Source organism: Triturus cristatus, chromosome 3_2 (assembly GCF_964204655.1).
Source record: "Triturus cristatus chromosome 3_2, aTriCri1.1, whole genome shotgun sequence".
Lineage (NCBI taxonomy): Eukaryota > Metazoa > Chordata > Amphibia > Caudata > Salamandridae > Triturus > Triturus cristatus.
The window spans coordinates 151,491,092-151,516,757 of NC_140584.1; the positions used below are offsets into that span (position 1 = coordinate 151,491,092).

Here is a 25,666-nt window from a genome sequence, read left to right on the forward strand (position 1 = left end):
TTTACTTTGTGTATTGCCTCATGTCTGAGGTTGAAAACTACGTGTTTATTTCTGGGATTAAATATTTTGTTTTGTTAGCCCTTAATATATTTCTTTTCCTGGCACACCGCCCCTTACATGATCAACAGTACCTTAGAAATGTGCCCTACCTTCCTCCTGGAGTCCGATGCATTCTGTCCTATTATTCTCTTGGGTTCCATTCATGCATGTACGGACTTAGACTCTCATTGAACTAATATGTTTGTTTTACTTCAAAGTTCTTCCAGGCAGCATCTTCCCTCTGAGCTCTGGGACATTTATTTTTTAACACTGGTTACCAGCTCGACACCCAAATTGGCAAGGGACATATAATTCCAGTCCCCATCATTTGTGGCAGCATTTCAGCAAGGAGCGACAGGTTATGGTGGATTATCCACCAGAGATTTCCTCAAGATGTTGCATCTGTTTTGGCAGATCAAATCCTGGTGCTCATGAATTACTTTTACAAATAAAGATATTGATTTCTAAGGTGCATTAGAACTTTAGAATGTTGAGAGCTCCGTTGAAGACAATGGAGCAGCAAAGGCCTCAAACTGGTATAGGCCCTGCTGCTCTCAACATTTTAATGTCCTAATGTCCTCTCTAGTGGAGTGTATGAGGGGCGAATCAGCTCAGATGGTCGACCGTTTAGTAAAGTTCATGTGTCAGATTAATTCCCTGTTACCAGAAGACGATCACTCTACAAGCTATGAACCCCCATCCTCTCACGAACACCTTTTTTAAACAGAATATGGACAGTGCTTTACCTTGTTTTGTATGAATTGCAATGATTTTAATTAATTGTGCAAATAAAATACGATGGGGCATATTATCAAGGCAGGCGATAACATTATCGCCGCTTTAGCGGCAGAAAACTGCAGCTAAAACGGCGATAATGGGCTTGATAATATGCTCTATGGAATTCCAATTGAAGCCCATGTTAGATGTCCTTCACATCTAACATGGGCTTCAATTGGAATTCCATAGAGCATATTATCAAGCCCATTATCGCCGTTTTAGCGGCAGTTTTCTGTCGCTAAAGCGGCGATAATTTTATCGCCTGGCTTGATAATATGCCCCTTTGTACTTTGTACTTTGTCCTAATGTCCTCTGCCTTTCTCTTTGCCCTTCCTCTCGAAAATAAATTGATTGGGCAGGGGAAACAAAATGGAAAGGCAGTGAAGCAGGGCACACAGAGCCTTTACCCTTAGCCCCTCCTGTAGCTCAGTGTCACAAGAGCTTCAGAAGGAGGAAGGGGTGAATGCTTCTCAGCTTCCAGGTCTCCATCTCTCGGCTGAACTGTGAAAAGCTGTTTAGCCAAGTCAAGAAGAACTAGTGGATTATTTCTGACAGTCTTCTTTTAAAGCTCTTGCTGTGAATGACCAACAGTGAACAGCCCTGGCACTGCGTATGGCTGTTAACAATAGAAATGTCACAGCAACAGCTGTGAAACAAAGGCATCAGAGCCTCATTCTACCCCCTCTGTCTCTGATGCCTTTGCATTCTCAAATATGATGTTCCACCCATAGGAGGGGAATGCTATAATAGCTTTATGGCCCACTGTAGCTAGTCTATTCTGGCTATTAAAGGCCTGCTCCCTTGATAAATAAAGGCCTTTGCCTTGGCTCGGTCCTTTAACGCTGGAGTCGGCCTCAATGGACACTATAGCCCACCACTTCACTACTGCAGCCTTTTGTTGTTGTTGTTGTAGTAACTTTATTCGATATATAGAATATCATAAAAGTATAAAACATTATTAAAACAGTATTGAATAAAAAAGCCCATTACAACAACAGTACCCCATATATACAGGTAAAATATTGACATGATTAAAACAACATAATTCATTGCCTGAAAGACGACATGAAGAATAATTTAATAGTAAGAAGTACCAAGAGAGGTAGAATCAGACAGCATCTTTGCTTGAAGATTTAGAAACTAGGGCAGAGGTGTTAAAGATGGAGTTTTACTCGGGAGTTGGTGCTTCTCAAGAAGCCTCTGTCTAATCCTCCAAGCCCTGCCCAAAAATTTGGCAGTTCCGCAGATGATACTGGGCACGGATGTCTCATACGTTAAAATGCGCAAGGCCACCAAGTGCGACCTGCAACCCAGGTTGGCACAAATAGGTTTCAGCCAACTAGACCTAGGATGTTTATAGGCCTGACAAGCAAACAGAAAATGACCAATGGATTCCTTGGTGGAGGCACAGCCTGGGCAGCCTTTTCCAACCTCCGATCCATCTCTCCATCCACCTTGAAACTCGGATAGTGGGAGTGTACCGTATCTTAATTTAAGATACAATGCCCTATCATACGGGGATTCAATAAAATCCAGAAGAATCTCCAATCTAGGAACAGGTTTTACGGCTAGAAATGTTTCAGTAAGGGGACCTTGCTGCGACCTTAAGGTTGCAGCAGTAATCCAGTCCCAGTAGATTTTTTTCATAATGGGTTTAGGAGGTGGCTGCTGGCTCTCCCAATACTCTCCCAAACCCAACGCATACACCAGATGTTTTAATTTGAATAGCCAAGGGATCTTATAACTGGCTCTGAGGTGTAATATATCATCCAGGGCCGCAGCATGCTGACTTAAATCCGGAGATCTTCTGAGCCTGACCCAGTATAGCAAGGGGCGCAGCCTAGCAATATCATTTATGGGATGTATACCAAGGTCACTGCGAAGAGGAACTAATGGGGTGGATTGAGGGAGTGAGAGGATAGCTCTAAAGAAACAGTTCTCCGATTTTGTTAACTCTGCTAAATTTTCAAAACCCCATAGTTCTACTACTGCAGCCTATAAAGCTGTATCACATATGGCATAAAAAATGCACTTCTTAAATTATACTTTGCGTGTCCTTCCAGAATGGATGTAAGTTTTTTGTGCCTGGGAAATCTCAGCGGAGCACTCTTAAGGCAATTTTTTACTGTTGTTGGTCCTTTCCTGAAATAAATGTTATAAATAAAAATTAATCAAGGGGAAACAACTGGTCAAAATTAATGCAATCAACGCCTGCTGCTATCCAAGAGAAGAAGCCATGATTGACACAGCTAGGCCCAACATGACTGGTGATCTTGTATTTCAATGCGATGATGTCAAAAGTAAGTTCATACTAAGTTAATTTTGTTATATTTAACAGTGTATGAATTTGGGTCACCTAAATATTTTGTGCTGCAATTTAATTCAAACTGTTACGGATTGTGAGCACCAGCTTTAACCTTTTTATTAAATTGTTAATGAAGGCAGGCTTTAATGCTGCATAGACACCAACACAGGTAATGTAAATGCAAGCTTCTTTATACTACTTTGAGAAATGCTCCTGTCACAAAGAAATTCTCAATACAGTGTGCTAACTTCAAAAGAGATGCATAGCAGACAATTTCTTGCAAAGCATATAAAAAAAACTTTAAAACGTGAAACAAAATAATATGAAACCAAGCATTCAATACAGTAAAAACAGAAAATGTACTGTGAGGATCATATAAGGAAACAGGAAAGAGAGTTCTTTTTCTACATGTCATAGCGCTAAATTTCTAATAGAGTTCATGATGTCCATGTCCTTGGAGGAGATTCCGGTCCGGATGCGCTTGCATTATCACTTGTAAATATCGATGGAATAGTTCTCCATTCTGCGCTTCTTGCGGTTCTTTCTGTTCTTTCTGTCTTTCCTGGGAGGTTCAACAGTGCTTTCTTGGATCCCTTCTTGGGATCCAGAGCAGGCCTGGCAGGTTGAGGCATGATCGAAACTGAACACTTACTATGAGTGATTGTCAATAGAATAGTGGTGCTTTTATCATCACACATAACATAAACCCAGAATTAATATTTCATAAAGACACTTAGTAATGTTTTTTTGATTTTATGACACGATTTATCCAGTTATACAGTTCCATATTTAGTTTTCTCGGGTATTCTGGGATACCAGGTGTCATCCTGAGAAGTCAAAGCACGTCAATATAACTCCTTTGCTGATGCTGGGCTTGCACTTGAGATCCATTCCCAATGTATTTGTTGCTAGTTAAATGTCATGGCCTCCACATGCAATGGTCTGATCAAGACCTTCGCTACGTCATTCCATAAGAGAAAAACTAAAGAAAAGAGGCTAGGCTTTCTTCCCTTGTGTATAAGACAATAACAAAGGGATTATTCCTGCCCTCACGCTTTTCTATCTTCTCACATAAAAACATTTAATCCCAGCCGCGGCCCGTGGAGGGTGTTCCGTGGGGCTGAGAGGCTCATCATTGCTATGGAAAATATACAAGTCTCAGAAAACACTATGGTACATGCCAGGCACATTAAGGAATTGGATTACATAATCTACCGATGTACTTGCTTTCTTATGCTGAGAGACCTAGAACCCTAGGGTGGTGGGCGAGTCTCTGCATTCAGGGCGGAATCTACCCTATGATGAGTCGTCCCATTGCGAAGGTTCCTCCCGAGTGCGGAGTCTCCCCAACCACTGGGCCTCCCCCACGAGGGCGGGGGCCCTTTGTGAATCAGGCCCAGAAGTCCCCACATATGACGACTGAGTAGTTTTACATACACAGTTCCCCCGCCTCTCTTCTCTTGAGATCGAGGCATTGAAAATTATTGAGCCATCACCCTTATTTATACTCGGCATTCTTCAGAACAAATGCATAATTCAAAATACACAATTACTTGAAATACAAATAGTGAGGCTTTAGACTTTAATTCTAGATATTTTGTTTCATGGTTTTTTTTAACCTCTTGAAAGGAGGTATTTCTCTTGAAAATTCCAGACAGGAAAGGTCCACAAATGTCGCCCACAAGCTGTAACACGATGCACTTGAGACAGACATTGCCTATTAGGGGATAATATCAAGATTTTTGGCTGATTTGGGGATTTAGCTTTGGAAAAAAAATCGAAATGCCAGTCTGTCTGTTGGAATGAAAAAGCAGACCCGTGGTCGATCCGTTTTTTTTCCCGAAAGTGGTTTCAGCTTAGGAAGCAGGAACCACTTCATAGTACAAATGCTCCAAGTTGGTTGACAGACTATTGGAATGGAGTGCGTGGAGTGGCAGAGGTGGTGTGACTACCATCCCAGCTATCAGGCTTAAACTGGCCCATTCAGGCATTCACATTGGATTTTAGTTTATTGGCTTGGCCTAATTTGGCAAATATATTAAAGTCAGACATATTAAGACACCTCAATAGAAAAGCTAAAGATGTTTAGCCATGTTGCAACATTGTTAGGCAATATGGTCGGAAATATCCATTTCAATATTTCATGGCAAAGAGTGTTAAATGAATTGGATCAAGACAATAGAAAAGGTGTTCTTAATTCTAATTAGTTAGAATTCGAAATAAAACACTAAGGGCCATATGTAGGTAGCCCAATACCGGTCGGTAACGGCCGATTTTCGGTAAATATACCGTTACCGACCGGTATTTAGGCTTTTGAGATGTAGGGGGATCATTTCTGTATTCGGTAAATTACCGAATCGGTAAAATTACCGAATCGGTAATTTTACCGATTCGGTAATTACCGAATACAGAAATGAGATGTAGGGGGAGTGTGTGGTGGGTGTGGGGATTCGTTATTTGGTAAATGACGAATGTCTCTGTTAATGCATTATTTGGCCCTTAGATGTGTGCAATGTGGCAGACACACATGCCCTCAGGGCATGTATGTGTGCCACATGTGCACACATGCAGGAATCAGGGGTGCAACAGGGTGTCAATGTGACACCCTGCCACCCTTGATTGAGCTCCCCCCATTACCGATTCGGTATTTACCGATTCGGTAATGGTAACTGGCTTCCCATTGATTCCTATGGGCCTCCTGGCACATAGGAATCAATGAGATACAGGTTACCATTACCGAATCGGTAAATACCGATTCTAAAATACCGACACTTACCGAATCGGTATTTTTTTACCTACATTACATTTACCGATTCATAAATACCGAATCGGTAAAATTCGGTATTTAAGAATCGGTAAATGTAATTTACCTACATAAGGCCCTAAATCTCGTTGTGCCCTAATTTAACCACTTGCTTATACCTTTCCAAAATGTATGATTTTATACTATTGATTTACTTAGATGTGTTTTTGCGCAAGGAAAAAGATAAACCCTAAAGGGTAAGCACCGTTAGCACAATCAGGTTTCTTGTTAAAAACAACGGGATCCATCTTCATCTCTTTGATAACATACCCATTACCAGTTATTGTGGTCTTGACAAACTCTTCACTAAGGTTTAGATCAGGAAATAGTTGTTGACCAACTCGGTATTTATTACTCCCAATGACTCCAATCATTACTAGATGCCCACCTGGTTTTAAGAGTGTTGTGATATTTCTAATTGCCTGAGTGTAGCTGTTCAAATCTGTGCAAGCAGCTTCTAAGCACAATGAAGTGACCAGGCAGTCTGCTGGTGGCAGGACGACTGGATTCAGCGGATTGCTCTCTGTGACGTCACATTTAAGAACTCGCTTGACTGTTGCTCTTATCTTCTTTTCCTTCTCAGCACATTTGGTCCTAAAAATGAATTGGCAACATTCATAATACACAATTAATATGTTGATCCTCAATTGCATTTACAGAATATACAAGCATTGCTTAAACATGATCAATATCATCTCATTTATATGTTTATTTACTACTAAACAACCTGTTTCCGACCTCTTGTCTACCTTACTGTCTCTAATAAAGCAATTGTATCTTGAATAATGTTGCCTGTTAGAGTATTTCTGCCTTGCTGTCTACTTAAAGCTGCTGGAGAGAGGTGTTTCAGTGAGCTGATGTCTCTGTGGCTCAAGGTCCATCAGGTCAGAGTTTTTGCTGGCTGATCCACCTGAAAGTCTCACACTGGAAATCTTGCAGTTTTCCTCCTCTCGCTGAGTCAGTGGTTAATTTGTGTAGTGGTAGAGGGGGTGCACAGAATATATTCCAGTCCACCAAAACATAGGTTGACCTGCAGGCATTATTCTACCAATTGGAAAAAGGGGGATTCACTGTCATCACCAACAACGTACTGTCCTTCTGTTAGCACTCTTCCTTCTTGAAAATAATTACATATGTGCTGACTTGCTCTGTATCAGTGCATATGCATTATATATATTATCTACTGGCAGTTGCCAGTTGGTAATTATAGTTAGGACCTAGTTTCCAGACGAAAAGCATTTGTTCATATGCCAATAACTTTGGGGCAGTTTGATGAATCTCCATGGAATTTTCTAATCTGATATGATGCTCACTTCAGCTGCTATCTTGAAAGTTTCAGGGTGCTCAATCAAATGGGGGCAGAGAAGCGGGGGGCACTGAAAAGCAATTTTCCCCTATTAGTTCGTACAGGACAGTTCGACACGACTACAGCCCGAACTGCTGAATGGAATTACACCAAATTTGCAAGGAAGGTAGATGTTGGTTCAGGGAAGTTCCTTTTTGTGATTTGGTGTAAATCTGTTCAGTAGTTGTGGGAGCTATTGAAATGTTTTTCAGATATACAACTGGGTATGCGAAGGATCAGCGTACCCACCCAAGATCTCGTGCTCCGATCTGATTGGCTGCCAACCCCTCAAACCAAGAAACATTGGCAGCTATCTTGTGACTCGGTTGAACTAAGTCACAGGAAAAAACATTAAAAATAAAGGAAAAAGGACAGGGCAGAAACACCCTTACCCCCGTCCATATTGGGGAGCCCTACAGGGGCCCCACAGGAACAAAAAAAATATTCAGTGGGAGTTGAGCTGGTAGCTGAGTGCTGAGAAAGATGGCTCCCGAGTAAAACACCAGGTACCTACAGCTCCCTTGAGCTGAGTCTCCCATTAGTGGATGCATGGCAGTCTGGAAAATGAGATCAGGCTTTGGCATTGGAGGGAGTCCCTTCTGGGTGTAATGGGAGAGAACTCTCACAGAGTCCAAGGCTGTTTTCTCTGTTTCGTGTTTACTGAAGCTCTGAAAATAATCTGTCGCCTTTCAATTTCTTCTCCCTTTTTCTTCACTCCAGCGGCCCGACAGAAATATGGAATGCTCCGCCGTGGAACATAGAGATCTGCGTCAGCTAACTTGCCAGCCGTACCCGCCCCCTCAACTGTCTGTGGTGAACCCGGTAAAGACGCGAGGGGGAGGAAAGGAGAAGAGAGCACTGGCAAGTGTAAAGACAAACCTGATAAAAATGATAATGGGCAGAAAGGCACAAAACGACCGGAAAAGACTGGTATACCTGGGGACTCAGGGTTAACACAACCCTTGATCACAAGCCAGCAATAAGTCCCAAGTACCCGACACTGGAGGGTCTAGTATCACTCCAGAAACAAGTATCATGGAAAGAATCCTCTGATTGGGGATAAGCCTACCTCTCCACTGGCTTCTCCTGCGACTCAGGTTAAGGCAGATGCAAGTATAAGAGGAACAATTTAAACCCCAGAAAGCCAGCTGTGGCTAAATGGGGCAAGTATCTTTCCGAGATATAAAGAGAATGCACAGATTGAGGATCAAGTCTCGACTCTTGGTAATAGGGGTGAAGGGTTGGCCAGAAACACATGAATCAATCTGGAAACACTATTGACTGGAGCACAGAGTTGGAGATTGGATAGGGCTGAGTTGCAAGCCACAGTTAGGCTTCCTGATATAGGGGAGAAGTTATTTTCTTTGACTGATGACTCAGGCCTTTCCAATTTGTGTAATATAGCGTCATCCTTAACTGAGAGCTGGCTTCTTACTCTTCCTCTAGCAGTGCCCCAGATAGCCATCTAGTCTAGCACAGCATAAAATATTGGGGTAAAAAACAGAAGAAAGGAGAGAAGAGTTTTCAAGAGGGTAGTGGTAAGAGCAGGGGGTTACATTATTGGAGTATCTGCGATGGGACAAAAGTCGTCGAGCACGGCTGGCTGCTTAAAGTAACATGGAGCAATAAAGAAAGTACATAAAGCATGCTCGGACATTGCCGTAGGAATTACTCTGTTCAAGGAATGCACAGAGTGTTTAGACACTGAAATGAATGCACTAAAAACTCAGAAATCCTCTCAGGAAACAGTCATGGTAGAGGTCCTTTGGAAACTTGAAGATCAAGAAAAAAGGCAACAAAAGAACAATCTGAGATTCTTGGCGATCCCGAGGGGGTAGTGGGATAGGACACATGAGTCTGTATGGTGAATGTGCTAAAAGGAGCCTTCTCAGAAAAGACCAACTGGAACTAGTATGCTGAAATCCAATGGGCCCATAGATTTCCTGTGATGGGGAAGAAGTTGCAGCCTAATAATCCTGAGAGGTCTCAGGATATGTTGGTTTATTTTGGGAACTTCTTGTTACATCAAGAAATATATGATCTAGCTCACCCCAATGCGAAGAGAGAGGTTGAGGGTTTTGCTTTTTTTGTTAGACCTGACTTTGCGCATGCCACGGTACCGAGGTGATGGTGGCTACAGCAGATTTTTAACCCATTACAGAAAATGGGGGCTGAAGTCATTTTTCAAAACCCTGCCCAGCTAAAAGTCTGTTATAAGGGCTACACTCTTAGTTTTACGTCTGTGATTCAGGCCCAGGAAAAACTAAAAGAACTTAGCGGAGGGTCAGGCACTGTTTCTAAAAATACTTGGGGCCTCATGGGGCAAATTTTAGACATAAATGGTCCGTCTTCCCTCTATAAATGAGGGTTTGGAGATAAAGCGCACTCTATATGCCGTGTTTTATTCTCTCTTCTTTTTTGGTCACCTACCTTCTATTTGTTATTTTCTTTTTTTTCTTTTTGACAGGGGGCTGGGTGGGGGGTGGGCAGCAGGAGATGCCATCTCCCTCCGGTGTCATTATTCAGGCATGTTGCCTGATTGCTCATTCGGTGGTATGGGTGGGTGGGGCCCTGATTGTGGGTCGGGGTCAAAGGGTGTGCGGGATTGTCATTGGAAGGGTCAGGGTTGGGGGGTACTACACAAGCAAACAGATTATTATTTCAGAAATGTTTTATCAAAGGGGAAAGTGTGTATCTGCCTGATTTTAGGTGTTTAGGGGTGGCGAAACTTCACTGGATGGCAAGAATCAAGTTGAAAAATTGATGAGTTGAGAATTGCAACCATCAATATTTGTGGACTTAATGACAGGAAAAAGAGGTCCAGAGTTGCTTTTGAATTACAAATATTAAAGGCTCACATTATTTGTCTCCAGGAGGCGCATATTGAAGAGTCACTGCTATCACTTTTAGTCACTCTTGGGTTTAACCCTTTCGATGCGCATGACGGAGCGGTTCCGTCATGCGCGTCGGTTGCGCTGTGCGCATGACGGAACCGCTCCGTCATGGCCCCGCCCGCGCACCAAACCTTCAGCACAGCGCGGAAATCCACGCCGCGCTGAAGGGGTTAAATTGATTGGTGAGACAACGGAAGGGACACGCATGTATGCTGTGGCTATTCTAGCATGTAAACCATTAGGGCACTTCAAATAAGTCCATACAGATAGTCATGAGAGGTGGGTTATCACAGAATATAATTCGCTGGGAAGAAAAATTCACTTTATGTTCTACCTTTGGGTTTATATCGGATGAACCCGGATTATTTGACTGGGTTTCCAATGAACCAGTACTGTGGTCTTTACCCATTATTATGTGTGGAGATTTGAAAATGAATCTGCCTGTGTATTGGCTACGTGAAGATCAATACAAATACACAGGGAAGAAACCTAAAGTGTTTCAGTTCCCTATAGGACTTTGTAAAGATCACAGGCTGACTGATGTATGGCAGATAAAGAGACCCATGGAAAGTGGATACACTTACTTTTCAGCACCACATCTGATGCATTCCCGATTAGATTTTTCCTTGTCTCCCATACACTTGTGCAAGAATGTGACATTGAAAGTTACCCATGGGTCATGTCTGATCATAATTCCCTAGTGTTGGAAATAAATAGTGGGCGTTTTGTAAATAAAGCAACCTATTGGAGCTTTGAGTGTGCTCTTTTAATCAAGAATACCTGCTACATATGATGAAATGGATCCCAATATTCCTTAAAGACAATATAGGGTGAGCCCTGTTGGGTATATTCTGGGACACCATGAAAGCTGGGATACAGGGGAAGACTGCGGTTTACTTTGAACAGGGCAAAAAAAGAGAAACAAAGAATGCAGAACCTCTATACTACATTGGTGGCAGAAGAAAATAAATTAATTATGGCCACACAGCAGAAAGAGAATGTACCTTTTGCCCAAATGAGGGTAGCTCTAGCCAAAGAATTGATTAATGAAATGACAGCAATAAAAACAGCTGAGAAATTTACAGTATTGGGGGAGAAAGTCTCCGAAATGTTGTGAGCACATAGGACATCATTTGGCCACCAGAGCTAGGCAGAAGGGTGGGAAAAGTGAAGTACAAGAAATAAGAGACTCTAACATGGGCATAGTCTCTGATCCAGTTGGCATTAGGACTGCATTCAGACATCTTATTAAATCTTATCTACATAAAGTGTCAAAGTAGATGAAGAAATTGTGCATACCTATCTGGACTCTGTCCCTTTTACTAAATTCATTCAAGATGAATGGGAGGGTCTGGAAGGATCCCCTTCGTGGGAGGAAATCTTAACTGCATTGAGTAGCCTTCCTGCCGGTAAAACCGCCGGTATAGACTGCTTACTTACCGAATTTAATAAGGTGTTTGCGCCAGAGCTGAAAGATTGCCTAACTATGTTGTTTTCACAAATATTTAATGGATTAGTCCACCGCGTTCCTGGTCACTTGCAAACATAGTTATGTTTCCCAAGAAGAATAAGCCTGTTTCTGAACTCGGCTTTTACCGACCAATTACATCAATTAATGTGGATTCTAAAGCTTACTCAAAGATTTTGGACTCTTGTTTATCTCCAATATTAAATCAGGTGGTATCTGAACGATAGCACAGGTTTATATCCGGCAAAGGTAAAACGGATCATATCAAAAGCTGCTCAAGCTGCAGGAGAACCTATGGCTTTAATTTTGTGGATGGAGAGAAAGTGTTTGATAGGGTCTCCTGGCAGTTCCTATGGGCTGTAATTCGGAGAGAGGATCTTGGGCCCAAATATATCTACAAGCACTTAAGGCTCTATGTCATAGCCCAGAAGTCAGATTGTTTGTAGCGGGAGAACTTTTTAAGTTGCTTAAGATCACATGGGGGATAAGGCAAGGGTGTCCTTGTTCCCCACTCCTATTTGTGATGTATATTGATCAGTTTGTTCTCAGGCTTGACCAAAATAACTTAATTCCTCCTATGTCTTTTAAGGGATGGCTTACTAAAACCCTAGCATATGCAGACGAAATAGCGCTTGTGACCCCAGGATATTTTGCAATAGATTTGCAAATTTAGCGGCACAAAAAGCAAATTTATTGGCACAAAAATGGAAATTTTGCGGCATTATTACAGCACATTTTTTTACTCGTGATCATTCCTTTCCTGCCTTAAATCAATGGAAACTGTTTTAGCAGACTATTTCACTTTGAAATAGGCATTTTTAAAGTATCTGGGAGTGTTTTTTTGCTATATTATCCTTTTCAGGACCATTCGGGAGCAAAGGTTAAAATCAGCACAATAGCACAGGGAGACCTCAGAGACACCACTGACCATGGAGACACCCCAGATCACGGCGATGTGGATCAGTTTCGACAAAGCTTGCAGATGTTGCACAAACTTTTTTAAGCACCAACATCAGTTAAAAGACAAACATCGACTTAACTCTGTATACGTGTGATGCACCAGCGACATTCAGTAAGTAGACCTCTATTCCATCAATTAATGAGTGACACAGGGGGTCATCAACATGCAAATGTCACTCATTCGATCTGCAGAGAACGCAAGGTCCTGACTTGCAGGTGCCTCAACACACAAACACACTGGAGTGGCCGATGATGCCATGACCCGGAAGCTTCCCATGTGCCAATGTCACTCAAACGATAATACCAATGGGGTAACCCAGTCACATGCAGAACCTGGGGATGGGTACGTTATACGAGCAGTGGTTCTGCCATGAAAGGTACTTAAAACATTTCTTACTTTGTCCTCACAGTTGGCAGGACTGCAATCAATGATACATTAAATCACAACACTGACTTCCAAAAAACAAACAACTTCAACTAAATTGAATGGTGTCAATTGATATAATGGAAAATCGTATTTTTAAGAATTAGCGATCCAAAACAGGACAAATACACGGTGTACACAACTACCAAAAGTAGTTTTTACACAATGGTGGAAAACAGGGGAAGTGATTACAATGGTTTACTACATATATCAAACTATGCATGACAAATAATACATCTACAACATAAATCAATAGCACTGCGTCCTATCATCAATGAAAAACCCTAACAAGACCTATGATCTATCCTCTTTGTTGTAAAGGTCTGGTTGGGCAAACACGCTTAACATATGAACATCGAAGTTTCGACCCCTTAAAATACGTGTGAGTTTGAAAAGCATCACCGTTGGGTCTTCATCAGGACTAAAGAACAATAATTGTGTATTGCCGTCTCAAAATTTATCTTGAGGAAATTTAGAAACATTGGAGGTTTTGAATAAAGGAATTACACTATCAGATCGCTGTGTAGAAAAGGTTTCAGTATATTTAGAAATGACCATCTCCTCAGACTTCGACGTAATTGTTAAAAAGAATTTAGACCCCTTTATGGAAAAAGCAAAAAGAGACCTGAGCAGATTGATTAACTTGCATTTGTCCCTAGCAGGGAGGTGGAATGTGCTAAAAATGATATTTTCCACCAAAATCTAATATTTTTCTGCACCATCCCCTAGAATTTAAGATTATATGGTTTAAGAGATTTGAGTTTCTGATTTCTCAGTTTGTCTGAGCATACTCTAAACCCAGAAGGGCTTTAACATTTCTGACACTGACAAAGGATAGAGGGGAGTGGGGTTTACAAAATCTTAAATTATACTATTGGGCCACCATGCTTCAAAATTGTCTGGGGTTATTGCAAGAAAGATTGCCGGGTCAAGTTGGGGCTGATTATTCTCCCACTCCCTTTGAGGTATTGATTGGTGAAGCCGTACGGGGATGTCTTTGGAGAGAAATCTAGGCTAGCTATTTTAAGTGAGTTCACTTTAAGACCCTTCGGAGCACTTTTAAAGACAATGGGGATAGGAAGATTACATTTCTATACTCCAATAGGTAATAATAGGAATCTACCATAGATTTTTGCTGATCAATATTGTTTTTGTTGGGTGAGCACTGGGTTAAAGAGGGTATGATATTTTTTTCTTCTATGGGAATTATCTCGTTTCAAGATCTCAAGAATGACTTTAATATCCATCAAAGAGATTTTTTAATGTATCTTGAAATATGGGATTTTTTGACATGTAAGGGAGGAGGCCCGGCTGGGCTCCAAAGGCTCAACCTTGTGGATTTATTAATTAGCGGACAAAAATGCTCCATGGGGTTATTTATAGTTTTCTAAATAAACTTATGTAAAATGATTTAGATAAACTTTCCCGGAAATGGCAAGAGTAATTTGCCATAGTGGAATATAGCTTTCTGGAATCCTTCTAAATGGCAAAAAACACTTTATTGTCCTCAAAGTTGCAAGTACAATATTATAAAGCATGCTTTAATCTTTATGATACACCTAGCAGGATTTTTAAATGGGGGAATGGTATGGGATCACGATGTCCAAGTTGCCAATTGAGTACTTTCGACTGTAAAGGAAGAGATTACTAAGGGGCATATAATCAAGCCAGGCGATAAAATTATCGCTGCTTTAGCGGCAGAAAACTGCCGCTAAAACGGCGATAATGGGCTTGCTAATATGCTCTATGGAATTCCAATTGAAGCCCGTGTTAAATGTGAAGGACATCTAACCTGGGCTTCAATTGGAATTCCATAGAGCATAATATCAAGCCCATTATTGCCGCTTTAGCAGCAGTTTTCTGCTGCTAAAGCGGCGATAATTTTAACTCTGTTTCTTGATGAAAGGCCCCGTAATTCTTTAATCATAAGCTAAAAATGAAAATATATTTGAGCCCTGCCATAGTTCTGCTGAGGGTACAAGAAGGGGAGAGATTTTCCTAGAGAGAGAGCGCTTTTATTTAAATCTATGACCGTTCTTCAAATGTGTATTGCTTCAGCGTGGTTGGATGTAAACCCACCTGTATTTCAGCAATGGTTAGCGTGGGTCCATGCAGTTTGCAATCTAGAATAAGCTATCTATTCATTGAAGGGGCACAGGGTAGAAAAATTGGCCTGTTGAGGTGGACTCCACTTATAGTTTGGATTAAACGGGGTAGACAAGGTGGCAGGCTGGTCGATTCCACTTTATTAAAATGAATGTATTTGAATTATAACAGATTTGCACTATGCACTTTTAGAGTTTAAAAGGTTTTCTTTTCTAGCTATACTTCTAAAAGATCTGGGTTTTTCCCCCTTTTTTATATGGCTGTGATTTGTAATAATGTAATTTTTTGTGCATTAGTAGTGTAGGGAAAGGTCTGGGATCCACTCTTTGGATCAACTATGCTGTTTTTGTGTAATTGTATTGAAATATATTGATAATAATAATACAAAAATATATTTTTTTTAAAAGGGAGTCGAGCTGGATCTGAGACTCCCTTCACAAATTTGAAAAAATAAGTGCAGTCTCCCGCGCTTCGTTTGCAATCAGCCCCCAGATGGGCCTGGTCCTGGGGGCAAGCTTATATACTTATAAGGATTGCTCACAAGGCCCCCCTCCTTGGAAAATTAAAGCCCTGGGAACCACCCCCTCCGCTGGGCAGTTTGAAAATTGTATGGGGTTGCCCTAGGCAACCCTAGTGTCCTAAGGACTGCCACCTCCCCAGGGCATATTATTATTGAATGTCCGGGGACCTGTGCCATCCCCCCAAAGCCCCAAAGACTGCCACCTCCTTGGGACAAAAATCAACATTAGTGCAGGGGGGCTGTATGCCCAGTTGCATCCCCTGGGCCACTAGCTCCTTGGGGCTATAATGAAATAAGTGCGGGCGCCCATGGGGAACCTCTGCCGGGGAAAATCACAAAACAGCCCAGGGGACCTCTACCTCCCCAAGGCGGTGTTCTGCATTGAAGGGGGGGTGCGTGGTCCATCTCCTGCAGTTTGCTATGACTTGGCAGAGCATTACGGCTCCCGCCAAGCTATAGCAAACACAGCTCCACTTCGAGTAACCAAAAGCAGAAAATGTTATTGCTTACACGAAGTGAAGCAGAATTGCTTTTGGCCAGAGGGAGCTGCATGTTTAGCAACTGTCTCTGTACAAAAGCAATTCTGGCTCTGCAGGATGTGGGGAGCCGGCAGGGACCACAGGGGCTTTGAGGCTCTCCACCCAGTCCCCAACAAAAATGACTGGGTGCCCAGGGTGCGACCAGGGCACCCAGTATTGTGGCCATGCCTCAGGGAATGCGGCCCCCACGGCACAAATTGGCCCAGGAGGGTGGCTGCTGGCCCCCCTCTGATGTTTTAAAAATAAAAGTGAAGGGCATGCCCCGGGAATGGGGTTCCCGGTGCCACTATTGGCCCAGAGAAGGGAGGGGGGCAGGTGGCCTCCCCTCCCTCAATAATAATGATTTTTTTTTCCATGTGGATGGAGGCATGACCCCAACATGCTGCTCAGCACACCCCATCATGTAACATTGCGGAGGAGTCGCAAACCTATAAAACAAGTATGTATTGAGTCACATACTCAGTCACACATGTACTCGCAGACCAATTCATAGAGTTATGTACCCACTCATATAACCACACAGACACTGATGCACCCACTTACAGACCCACTTAGATACTGTTGCACCCAATGTCAGACACTAATGCACTCAGTTACTGACCCATCCAGAAACTGACATGTTCACTCACTGACTCAAATAGACACTGACGTACCCAATCACTGATCCACTCAGCCAATGAAACAGCCACTGACAAATCTGCTCAGAGACTGATACACCCACTCACAAATGCACCATTACACAGACCCACTCAATTTATGATGCTGCCAGTCTGAGATCCACTCATGCACCAATGCATCCACTCACACACCCACTCAGACAGTGACACACCCACTGAGACACTGATGTATCTATACATAGAGCCACTCAGAGATTCAGATACTCCCCAACAGACCCACTCAGGCACAGATACACCCTCTCAATGCCCTTTTCAGACACTAATGCACCCACTCACAACTCCAATCAGACACTGAAGATCCAGTCAGACTGACGCATTCTGTCACGGACCCACTTAGGCATTTGTGAAGCCTATCATAGATGTCCTCGGGGTGAAGCGCACAATTACATTCACATTTATCATTTACAAACTGTTTAAAACATTTTAATATGTATACAGTTCAAATTGTAGTTAAAAATCTGAAATGTGTTGTTGTGGAATGAGTTTGTGCTTTTGCTCTGGGGATCCGCAATGGGGTCACAACTCTGGAAAAATATTTTTGAGAAATATAGTTTCTAAAAAAAATTACTTTTCCGTGTTGTGCTATAGGGTGGTTCTGAGAAGAGCCTTTGAGTTAATTATGAGATTGTGACAGCTGCATGAAAGTGCGGATGCACAGTTTCAGATTGCTGAAAAAAACACCCTGTTGCCTTTATCTGTAAAGTAAACTCCATCACTTCTACAGGTCCATTCATGTCAAAAGGTAGGCTGGTATTAAAGATGGAGCCCATGTTATGGTCACCGTGATAAGCAAAAACAGTTTTATTAACATGTTTCCTGACTTTGTCAATGTGTGGATATTATTGATTCCATTTCTGCCTTTGGCATATATTAGGGTACATGAAGACAGCGTGAGGGAAAAGCAACATTAGTTATGCAAAGAGATCCTTCATTAGGATTTCCAGCCCTACCCTAGTCTGTGTGCCTAGGTCATTGCCATCACAGTGTCCAATTATGTGGTCAGGGGCTGGAAACACAAAATGCTTTTAACCAAACCCAGCAGTTGGTGCCTCTTTAATCCTCTCTGCCCAAACCATTTAATATCAACACTATGCAAACCCAAGTCTATATCAATACCACAGTCTCTAGCAAACATTTTGCTCCAGAAAACATAGCAGTGACCCACAATCCATACAGTAAGCATTTACAAGGAATGAGCAGTAGGAATCAGAAGGCATTTGTAGCTGAATCTGTCAGTTGCTGTAATTAAAGGCACCTAAAATGGACGAGACAATCTGGTTTATGAAAGGAGAAAAGTGATTGGGTGTTCATAAAAAAATCAAACTTAAAAATAGGTAGTATCTTACTTTGAAAAATACCTATATTTCTGATTGGCTGTGGACAAATCTTCTAAAGGTATGATACACTGGATAACCTAACATTTTGAAGTAGTCAACCAAACCCGCTACTATTGAATTGTAAGCTGGTGTGCTGCAGTGCAGTGCTAGAGGCACTCTTGCGGTCTGACACCCTGTGATGACCTTTGACTACCATTATTTTAATTGACTTTGGTGTGTTATTTCATCCTAGCCTGAATGTACAATGTCCTGCATATGCCTTGTTTCTCTTAAAGGTTTCTTTCTTGTAATCTTGCTGTCTTTCAGTGGGAACTGTCACAGAGAACAGCAACCTCGCCAAGAACAGAACGTGTGGGATGTGCATTTGAAAGCATGAGAGAGAGAGAGAGAGAGAGAGAGAGGGGGGGGAGGGAGAGGTGTGGAATGTACTTTTTGGTCTGGGCAGTGGTGTACAAGTGTGCACTGTGTTGTACATTGAGAGATGAAGTATGTGATGCTACAAGCAGTGTTGCACGAATGAGCATTGTGTTGTACATTGGTAGTATTATTAAGTTCTTACTATTGGCTTTGACATAGCCTCATGTCATTCTGAATTCTGACTCTGCCTGGCTTCAGCTTCTCTGCGCGCACAGCCATGTTTGCAAGTTGTTTGGGTTAATCACGTTCAAGGATTGTTTTTGTGAGAGATTATTTAATGTACCCTGGAAGCCTTTTGTGAGCTCCATCAAGATAATGGCTGGAACATGCGAGAATGTAGAGGTAAGGTGGGAACTCCTTCCTGCCATGGAATGCTTGCTTGGAAGCTGGCCATTTCTAGTAAGATTCCTTTGGCGCAGGGAGGAAGACTCTCAAACCTACTAGTGTGTGGTTTGATACTATAAAGCTGAGGGTTGTTGACCTAGAAACCGGGATTTTGGAATTCGAATGGGGACGGACGCGTCTACTTTGGTACAACGGAACCCTGGTTGCTGAGCCTCTTATCCCCGGCTGTTTAATCCTTCCGGTCAGGAGTGGGCTAAGATGCAGTGTTTGCACCAGGTGAGGTGTTGAGTTTTGATTATTGCATTTGTGGTGTGTGGTTCCAGTGGCTGTGGTCATTTGAAGTGTTTGAGTTTTGATTATTGCCATTGTGATGTGTGGCCAGTAGCTGTGATCATTTGAGGTGTTTTCTTTGTGATTCAGTGTATATAACTTTCTTATCTCTTGCAGGATGTCCTATAATATTTTCTTGAGTGTTATCTCATATTATTTGCTGCTTCTATATTCATGGTATTATTCATGCATTTAACTGTTGCATTTACCAAGTGAGTTATTATTGCATGCATATATAATATATATATATATATATATATATATATATATATATATATATATATATATATATATATATATATATATATATATATATATATATCCCAGAGCCCCTCCAGCATGCTGAAAGGAAGAGGCCGCACAAGGAATCCAGGTAAGGGCTTTATTGGACAGCAGAAAAAGCGTGATGCATTTCGGCCGTGTGGCCTTCCTCAGACGCCGCTGCTCACCAAGTACATAGCCACGCCTACTCTTTTAAATGGTACTGCAGACTCCCATTGGTGGGAGCACCCTCCATCCCCAGTCATGTGATCGCCCACCAAGTGCAGCGCTGTAAGAACTGCAACTCCCAAGATGCTTTATTTTCGGGCAGGTGTTGCGTGGGGAAACAAAGTTGGAACCAATGTGGCTGGTGTACTGCAGGGCAAGGCGTGGTGAACCCGGTTGGAGTAAGTCCTGAAGCCTCACCTGGGTCCCCGCATACGTTTCAACCAAGCAAGTGGAAGTCAGTCCGGCTGTAAGTTGACTGTAATAAGTCAAATAACTACGTGAAGTCACGAGCTGCCAACTGGCAGCAAACCATACTGAACAAACACTGCGAGGTGTGCTGGTGTCAATCCAATCCCTTGGAAAACGACGAAACCTGCAGATGCAGAAGCCAGTGAGGACACCAGCCAGCTTGCGAAACGGGGCCTCTTAACGCGCCTCTGGCTGGCGCGACAAATATCCCAGAGCCCCTCCAGCATGCTGAAAGGAAGAGGCCGCACAAGGAATCCAGGTAAGGGCTTTATTGGACAGCAGAAAAAGCGTGATGCATTTCGGCCGTGTGGCCTTCCTCAGACGCCGCTGCTCACCAAGTACATAGCCACGCCTACTCTTTTAAATGGTACTGCAGACTCCCATTGGTGGGAGCACCCTCCATCCCCAGTCATGTGATCGCCCACCAAGTGCAGCGCTGTAAGAACTGCAACTCCCAAGATGCTTTATTTTCGGGCAGGTGTTGCGTGGGGAAACAAAGTTGGAACCAATGTGGCTGGTGTACTGCAGGGCAAGGCGTGGTGAACCCGGTTGGAGTAAGTCCTGAAGCCTCACCTGGGTCCCCGCATACGTTTCAACCAAGCAAGTGGAAGTCAGTCCGGCTGTAAGTTGACTGTAATAAGTCAAATAACTACGTGAAGTCACGAGCTGCCAACTGGCAGCAAACCATACTGAACAAACACTGCGAGGTGTGCTGGTGTCAATCCAATCCCTTGGAAAACGACGAAACCTGCAGATGCAGAAGCCAGTGAGGACACCAGCCAGCTTGCGAAACGGGGCCTCTTAACGCGCCTCTGGCTGGCGCGACAAATATCCCAGAGCCCCTCCAGCATGCTGAAAGGAAGAGGCCGCACAAGGAATCCAGGTAAGGGCTTTATTGGACAGCAGAAAAAGCGTGATGCATTTCGGCCGTGTGGCCTTCCTCAGACGCCGCTGCTCACCAAGTACATAGCCACGCCTACTCTTTTAAATGGTACTGCAGACTCCCATTGGTGGGAGCACCCTCCATCCCCAGTCATGTGATCGCCCACCAAGTGCAGCGCTGTAAGAACTGCAACTCCCAAGATGCTTTATTTTCGGGCAGGTGTTGCGTGGGGAAACAAAGTTGGAACCAATGTGGCTGGTGTACTGCAGGGCAAGGCGTGGTGAACCCGGTTGGAGTAAGTCCTGAAGCCTCACCTGGGTCCCCGCATACGTTTCAACCAAGCAAGTGGAAGTCAGTCCGGCTGTAAGTTGACTGTAATAAGTCAAATAACTACGTGAAGTCACGAGCTGCCAACTGGCAGCAAACCATACTGAACAAACACTGCGAGGTGTGCTGGTGTCAATCCAATCCCTTGGAAAACGACGAAACCTGCAGATGCAGAAGCCAGTGAGGACACCAGCCAGCTTGCGAAACGGGGCCTCTTAACGCGCCTCTGGCTGGCGCGACAAATATCCCAGAGCCCCTCCAGCATGCTGAAAGGAAGAGGCCGCACAAGGAATCCAGGTAAGGGCTTTATTGGACAGCAGAAAAAGCGTGATGCATTTCGGCCGTGTGGCCTTCCTCAGACGCCGCTGCTCACCAAGTACATAGCCACGCCTACTCTTTTAAATGGTACTGCAGACTCCCATTGGTGGGAGCACCCTCCATCCCCAGTCATGTGATCGCCCACCAAGTGCAGCGCTGTAAGAACTGCAACTCCCAAGATGCTTTATTTTCGGGCAGGTGTTGCGTGGGGAAACAAAGTTGGAACCAATGTGGCTGGTGTACTGCAGGGCAAGGCGTGGTGAACCCGGTTGGAGTAAGTCCTGAAGCCTCACCTGGGTCCCCGCATACGTTTCAACCAAGCAAGTGGAAGTCAGTCCGGCTGTAAGTTGACTGTAATAAGTCAAATAACTACGTGAAGTCACGAGCTGCCAACTATATATAACTGCACCACAGAAGAATCACTCATGGACTGGTGCTCTATTGAGGCGGTGCGTTCCGCAAATATTAAGGCTCAAAATTCCCTTGTGTTGCAGGAAAGTAAGCACTCACGGGTGGCATTGTCAAAGATCTTTTATTTTCAGAACAAACGCATTTCGGCGGTCTGCCTTGTTCGGTGTTACCGGCACACCGCAGGCAGCCGTCTTTTAATCATGTATGCACTAGGCTAAACATCAACAATGGACAAAACAGAAAGCGTAAAATTGGACGCCATCTTGCAATGTGTTATATATGCATTTCATTACAATCTTACAAATGCTAATGCATGCCAAAGAACCGATGTCACAATGTAATTCATAATCAAGTTGCATTGGTAAATACCACAAATCATTGTGCAAAAATAATACATGTCGGCCATTAGCCGTATTTACAATGTATACCATCTGCATCCACTATTGTCATGTGTCTGCCAATGATTAATATTGCACCCTGTTCATTTTAATGAGGCATCTTTGAGCATTGGTATACATTGTAAATATGGCTAATGTTGCTTGTCCTGAACTTTAGTCTTTCCTTGCCCCTAATCACTCGTTCTGAGTGGCACAGACGGTAACGAACAGAACCTGTGCAATTGTCAGTTGACAATCAGGCAAAAGTAGATAAACATTCTTGGCTGAGAGGTTATTCTGACTCCTGATGTGGCTATCCAAGCTGCATAACAGACACAAACTGATTTCTTGAGGCTAGAACCTGAAACAGCATTGATTTGATTTGTATGAGCATCACTAAACCTGTCATTTTCCATGTACTGTGTGGTTTTCTGTGCAATGTCAACATTGTATTAAATCTGATCTTTAATGCATTTCTGTTCATACTGCATTCTTGAGACATTAGATAAATGTTTTTTTATCATCATCATTTTTCTTTGATCTCCAGAAGGGCAGATCATAAAAGGTACGTACAATAAGAAAAACCTTGCAGTTTAAGACATGTATGTTAATAAACTAAACATTCTAATATTTTGCGATATGTAAAGTGACTTTGCACACATTTTAAGTCTGAGGATGTCAAATCTAATCAAAGAATAAAATGAGTACAGGTAAGATGCCAGGGACAAACTTTCCCTTTACAGTACAGGACCCACAACACAATTTGAAAAGAATATAAAAAACTATTTCATCAAAACAACATGCTCCTTCTTTTGGCTAAGCCAAACATCAAGAAGCTGGCGACTGCATGACATACACAGGGGTCATTTACTTGCAACAGGTAAAATAGGGTGGCTTTATACTTAGACAAAAGAAGACGAAGTGTAAAATTGTTTGCCAAGAGTGCTCATCACATGGACAAATGCAAATGGATTCTGAGGAATACTGACCTAAGGGGAAAAGAGATTAGCTGAACCTGAACCGTGCCAGCAGGGTTATCTCATACACATTTAACACATATAATAAGTATGGAGCAGTTGTTTTGACCATTTTGATTATGCAGTAGTCTCGGACTGCAGGTTTGGCCACTTCCGTTTGTTCGCTGGTTGCTTGTTTATGCTTAAAAAAACAGTCCTGGACCCAGTTTCTATCTTTCTTCACAACTCCATACTCGCGCCGGGACACTCTTGAGTAGCTGTGCACGTAATAAGTTCATGCAACACAACATAACAATTGTCTCGGGATGCTCAAACAAGTGTGCGCATCCCAGCACAGAGAAACTCTCTTTGATACATTTTAACCATGGGATTACCGCACCACGGTCACAAGCCAAACAATCTCTGATGACTGCCTGATTGAATTCAGCTTCTTTTTTGTACCTGATAGAACACCAAAGAGCCATGGGTGTGGCATTAATAGTGTCTTGACCATATCCCAAACCTATCTCCAGATGCAGAGGAAAATGCAGGGTTGATGGAAGGGCACCTAGTAGCCGGCGACAAAATCTGTTCTCTTCTGTCTGCATAGCAAGGGCATCCCTATATCCATATGTCAGAATTGGCAAACACTTCCGATTATAGGTCTCTACGATTAACGCAACAGGTTTTGCCAATAGACGTGGCAAGCGTGGAAGTAGTGCCAACAGCTTGGGTAAAACGCATTATCCTGTTTTCAATACAGGTGAACCAAGTGCAACCATCATTGAAGTCCAAGCCCAAGTAAGGGAAGGAGCTAACCCTGTCTAATGTTTTACCAGTGATGATGAGAGCGCGTGTTTCCATGTTTCTGAGACCAGAAACTATGGTAAAGGTTTTCGTAAGATTAGTCTCCAAACCCAGCTCACTCGCGAAACTAACATAGCTGGAAATAAGCCTCTTGAGATCATTGGCCATCCTTGCCAGGAGCACCGCATTGTCAGCATATAGGAGTGCAGGAACAGGCTGTTTCCCCACACATGGTACGTCTGCCCAAACGGATTCAGGGTTTTTTCCAGATCGTTTGTGTAAAGGAGAAAAAGAATTGGGGCAAGCACGCATCCTTGGAGCACCCCCCCGATTAATACAAAACGGGACTGTACATTCACCGGCACCACCATACCTAACTGTTGCCGTAAGGTCATAGTGAAGAAGTCTTAAAAATTAAACAAGCCCCTTGTCAATGCCCATGTTCTCTAAAATAGACCACAGCTTAGCTCTGGAAACACAGTCAAAGGCGCTTGACAGGTCCCTAAACGCCAAATGGGTGGAAACTCCTTTAGCATATTTATATTTGACACAATTAAGTGAAGGTTGAGGCACTGATCAATTGTTCCTAGGCCCTTTCTAAATTCATAAATATATGTTTTACTAAGTTACCTTTATTAATTCTGTCTCTTTCTTTTGGTGCTGTTCTTTGTCTCCAGGAACCTATATTCATAGCTGATAAAGGTGCTAAGTTATGTTGAAACTTTGGTTTGAAATAACAGTTATCTATTCAAGGTCCTCATAGGATAATTGGTCATTCCCAGAATACTCTATTCCCCTATAGCTCAGAGCTAGATCCATCGGAGGACCTGAGCGATGTGGTAGCAGTTTCAAGTAGGTTCTAACATATCGCAGATATATAATGAGAAACAGGCCAGATGATTTTGAGTCTAAGCTATATCAGAAGAAGATTGATAAGTAAAGTTTTCCCCTCCAGAGACCCCGCTTCCGATGGATCATGTGTCAACAGATGAATTTCGGGAAAAGAGGTAAAGTGATACAGAGCCACAATGGGAGATCAGGTGGTCCATTCAACAGGATGCAGTTGCACTGTACTGGAATGCCTGTGTGCAATGGGCTGAAATATGTCCTGGTGGTTATGTGCATCTTCTCGTGTTCGGTTGAAGCTTACCTGACCTGGGGAAATGCCAGTCTTACAGTAGCCAAATTGTTGTTGAGGAAACTGATTCCCCAGGTTTGGTTCCCCAACTTCTCTGGAATCAAACCAAGGTAATCTTTTCAATAATGAGATCATGAAATTGTGTGCAGCATTGCAAGTGGAGAAAATACACCATTGCAATTTTTAGCCAGAGGCTTCTGGCATGGAGGAGCAGGTGACTGGCACACTGAAGTCCAGACTAGCCAAAGTGTGTGCTCCAATGCTTTGTCTTTTGTGTTGATGAGTCTTAGCAGTCCTGATTGAAGGACAGGACTGCCCCCGCATGAGATAATCAAGGGCAGAGCAATGAGATTGCCAGCTGTACCTACATATGCGCTTGTGAACATTACAACTGACATGATTCTTGATTGCAGCAAAGGACTGGC

The 25,666-nt window shown here is 42.9% G+C and overlaps 1 protein-coding gene across 3 annotated transcripts in view; it reads right to left on the reverse strand.

Moving 5' to 3' along the window:
• Window positions 1-1,720: 1,720 nt before the first annotated feature.
• Window positions 1,721-25,666, reverse strand: part of LOC146856920 (nicotinamide N-methyltransferase-like) — a 104,632-nt gene continuing 80,686 nt past the window's right edge. For 2 of the 3 annotated variants that reach the window (XM_085647386.1, XM_085647387.1), the window contains exon 3: window positions 3,295-6,518. In XM_085647386.1, coding sequence (XP_085503512.1) covers window positions 6,080-6,518 — 439 coding nt within the window. In that variant the 3' untranslated portion in view covers window positions 3,295-6,079. Of the gene's footprint in view, window positions 2,959-3,294; window positions 6,519-25,666 lie in introns of those variants that run through there. The other variant, XM_085647388.1, reaches the window with a different exon arrangement.